The sequence below is a fragment of the Limulus polyphemus genome, unplaced genomic scaffold, assembly GCF_000517525.1.
Source record: "Limulus polyphemus unplaced genomic scaffold, Limulus_polyphemus-2.1.2 Scaffold379, whole genome shotgun sequence".
Lineage (NCBI taxonomy): Eukaryota > Metazoa > Arthropoda > Merostomata > Xiphosura > Limulidae > Limulus > Limulus polyphemus.
Window position 1 is genome coordinate 179,867 of NW_013665989.1, and position 3,057 is coordinate 182,923.

General features: G+C 30.5%; 1 protein-coding gene across 5 annotated transcripts in view; it reads right to left on the minus strand.

The window, feature by feature from the left end:
• Positions 1-3,057, minus strand: part of LOC106457836 (GTP-binding protein Rit1-like) — a 31,858-nt gene that overhangs the window by 13,552 nt on the left and 15,249 nt on the right. For 4 of the 5 annotated variants that reach the window (XM_013917286.2, XM_013917285.2, XM_013917288.2 and 1 more), the window contains exons 5-6: positions 1,594-1,785; positions 225-1,026 (exon numbers count right to left, since the gene is read on the minus strand). In XM_013917286.2, coding sequence (XP_013772740.1) covers positions 796-1,026; positions 1,594-1,785 — 423 coding nt within the window. In that variant the 3' untranslated portion in view covers positions 225-795. Of the gene's footprint in view, positions 1-224; positions 1,027-1,593; positions 1,786-3,057 lie in introns of those variants that run through there. The other variant, XR_002610259.1, reaches the window with a different exon arrangement.

Consider the following 3,057-nt stretch of genomic DNA (forward strand, 5'->3'; position numbering starts at 1 on the left):
TGCCCCCACAGCTGAAAGGGTGAGCATGTTTGGTGTGACAGGGATTCGAACCCGCAACCCTCAGATTACGAGTCAAGCGCCTTAACCACCTGGCCATGCCAGGCCTACCTACTACTGACCCACTGGAGGATACAAAAAGGGATCTTATCATTCACTTATGTAAAGTTTGTTAACACTGTTAAATTCATGCTAGATTTGAAATAAATGAAACTGTACAAAAATTCTGCATTTAAAAGGTTTTACTTTAACAGGTTTTAATGTCTCAACATTTTCCTTCAGATAGCATTACAACTTATGCACTGTTATGTACATGCTATCATATGTTATTTACATCAGCTGCTAAAATAATTAATTCAAAACACAAAAAAATCATTTATATAAGAAGTCAGTATTCAAAACTCATGAACAACACACTACTTTGGTCTGAGATAGAAAAGTCTCCATCAAAAACAACTTTTCATCATAGTCTTACAGTACCAAATGCAGGTATTAAACCTGTAGACTTTGAAGAAATACAAAATAGAGATACTCATACGTGTATCAATATTACTACTTTTATGCCTGATTTTAAAACTTACTTCTTTTGAATAGAGCATTAAATGGCTATACAACATTAAAGACCTTGTAAATATTACTACCTTACTAATAAACTATGGTCAATTGCAACAAAAATGTAAATAAATGATTAATGTAAACCATGCATGTGTAAATATACACACACACACACACACACATATACATACATACATGTGGTTAAGGATTCTGACTATAAAAATGAGATCAGATAGGTTATGCTTATGATCTTCGTTTTCGGAATATAAACCTCAGAACAGATCGCAGTCTTCGCCACATGCTGCGTCTTTTCTTCACTTTCTCTGCCACCAGCAGACGCTCCTTTTCTTTTTTTCGAATTTCTCTGACAAGAGCATGGAACACATCATCAACAAAATGTCTCAATGCTGCTGAAGTTTCATAGAAAGGGCAGCTCAGCTGCCGAGCCAATGACTGACCTTCTTCTGTTGCCACCTGCCAAAATATTTCTAGACTTAAAACTCTTCTTACCAATGTTTGCTATAAATATAAAACACACATTATATTCATTAAGACAAACATAATGGGGTTTTCAAAAAATTTCACTGAAAAAACATGTATATTCCAGGATGGTCTAGTTTTTTTTTTTTTGTTTGTTTGATTTTAAATCTTTGTACAACTAAAAATAAATTAACAACACTTTTTTTTCACTCTCAGAATTAAATTAAATAATGTCTTGAAAATATCCAAGTTATAAATATGTATATTAATAAAAAGTAAGGAAAGTATAAAAATTAATATAAACCTTCAAATTTTACTGGCAAGATACCATAAAATAATAGACATAATAAATAAATTTATTTATTGTTTAAAGTAAATTTGATCTATCATCCTTGTGGGTTGTACTACATTGCACAGATCTCCATCTGTACATTTATGCCAATTACGGTAATGGCAAAAACCCTTCCATGGATGATAAAGAATTAACATCAGTATACCAAAATAAGTATTTTCGTTTAGAATTGGTACTATTTCAGGATTTATAAACTAAGTGTGGTTTACTTTTCTTTGGTGTTCTAGGTCATATTTGTTGCCCACTAATACAATAGGGATATTTTCTGAGTGGCGAACCCTTTCAATCTGGTTTTTGTACTCCACCGCTTCTTCAAAGCTACGACGATCTGTGATAGAGTAACAGATTATGAACCCTTCCCCACACCTTGTGTATTGATCTCTCATTGCTGTAAACTCCATCTATAAAGGAAAAAAATTTTCATTTAAAAAATCTGAAAATACATACATTAAGAATGTGTATGCCAGCAAAAATTGAATTTGTTCAGCAAAATCTTTAATGTTAATGTGTTTAAGTAATATTTATTTTGAATTTTTTTTTTGGGGGGGGGGGCTAACTTCACTAAGTTAAATAATGATCTATTAATAGTAATAAAATTGTGTGTGTTTCATTTATGGTTGGCCCACTGTCACACTAAGTCAGGTGAATTACAGTGTACAATATAGATGCCTTTTTGTCTTATGAAATTTGAAAATCCTTCACCAATGAAAATAGTCAATTATTAGGCACATCAATAAAGACATGCAATGACTTATTCTATAAAATTGGATAGCACATATGAAAGCAAATTCATGATGTAAACATCTCTGTTATTACCAAGGTATTCAAATGCATTAAAAGAGTCTGAACAAATCATACAAAATGATTACTTTGAGTTTCACAACATACATTTATATAATTTCAATATTCAAGACTGTAAGAAAAAATTCTGAAAACAGAGAAGTTTTTGGTAATGCACTTCGTAAAGATTAAGCATAGAAAATTATTCATACAAGTGAACTTTAGTTACTGCTTCACACAAAGTTTTATAGCATTGAAGCACTATTAAAGAAAGTCTGAACATATGGTATTATGTCTACTGCCTGCTCCATACTTCTGTTTTACTGAAATGAGCTTCTTCATTATTTGATTTGAATTTCAGCAAATTCTTGCATTTAATATCTCACTTACTACCGATTTCAATAAAACATTTTGATAATGAATTTTAGAAATCAAAACCAAAATACTTGAATCCTCATTTGCTCATGCCAAATATATAATACTAGTATAATTATGTGTACAACATGAAATGAAAATATGCTTATATATCATGAACAAAATATTGTGCATAAATCTTTGGTATATAATCATATTTACACACTTTGATTACTAAACTTTATATATGAATTTTGATATTTCTAAGTGTTAATTTTCATACCTGTGACATGATATATTTTATTCACAAAATAAACACATTCATAGTTTTTAATACTAAATACACAAAATTTAATGTATACAGCATGGTCACAAGTAAATAGACACCACCTTTTTAGAAAAAATTAAATTTTTCAGTCATATTCACATGAATTGATATATTTATAATTTTATTACTATCTAGTAGATCTTCCTTTCGCTTCGTGGAGTTCGTTGATCCTTTGGGGCATCGTGAGAATCATCTCGTCAATTTTAGATTG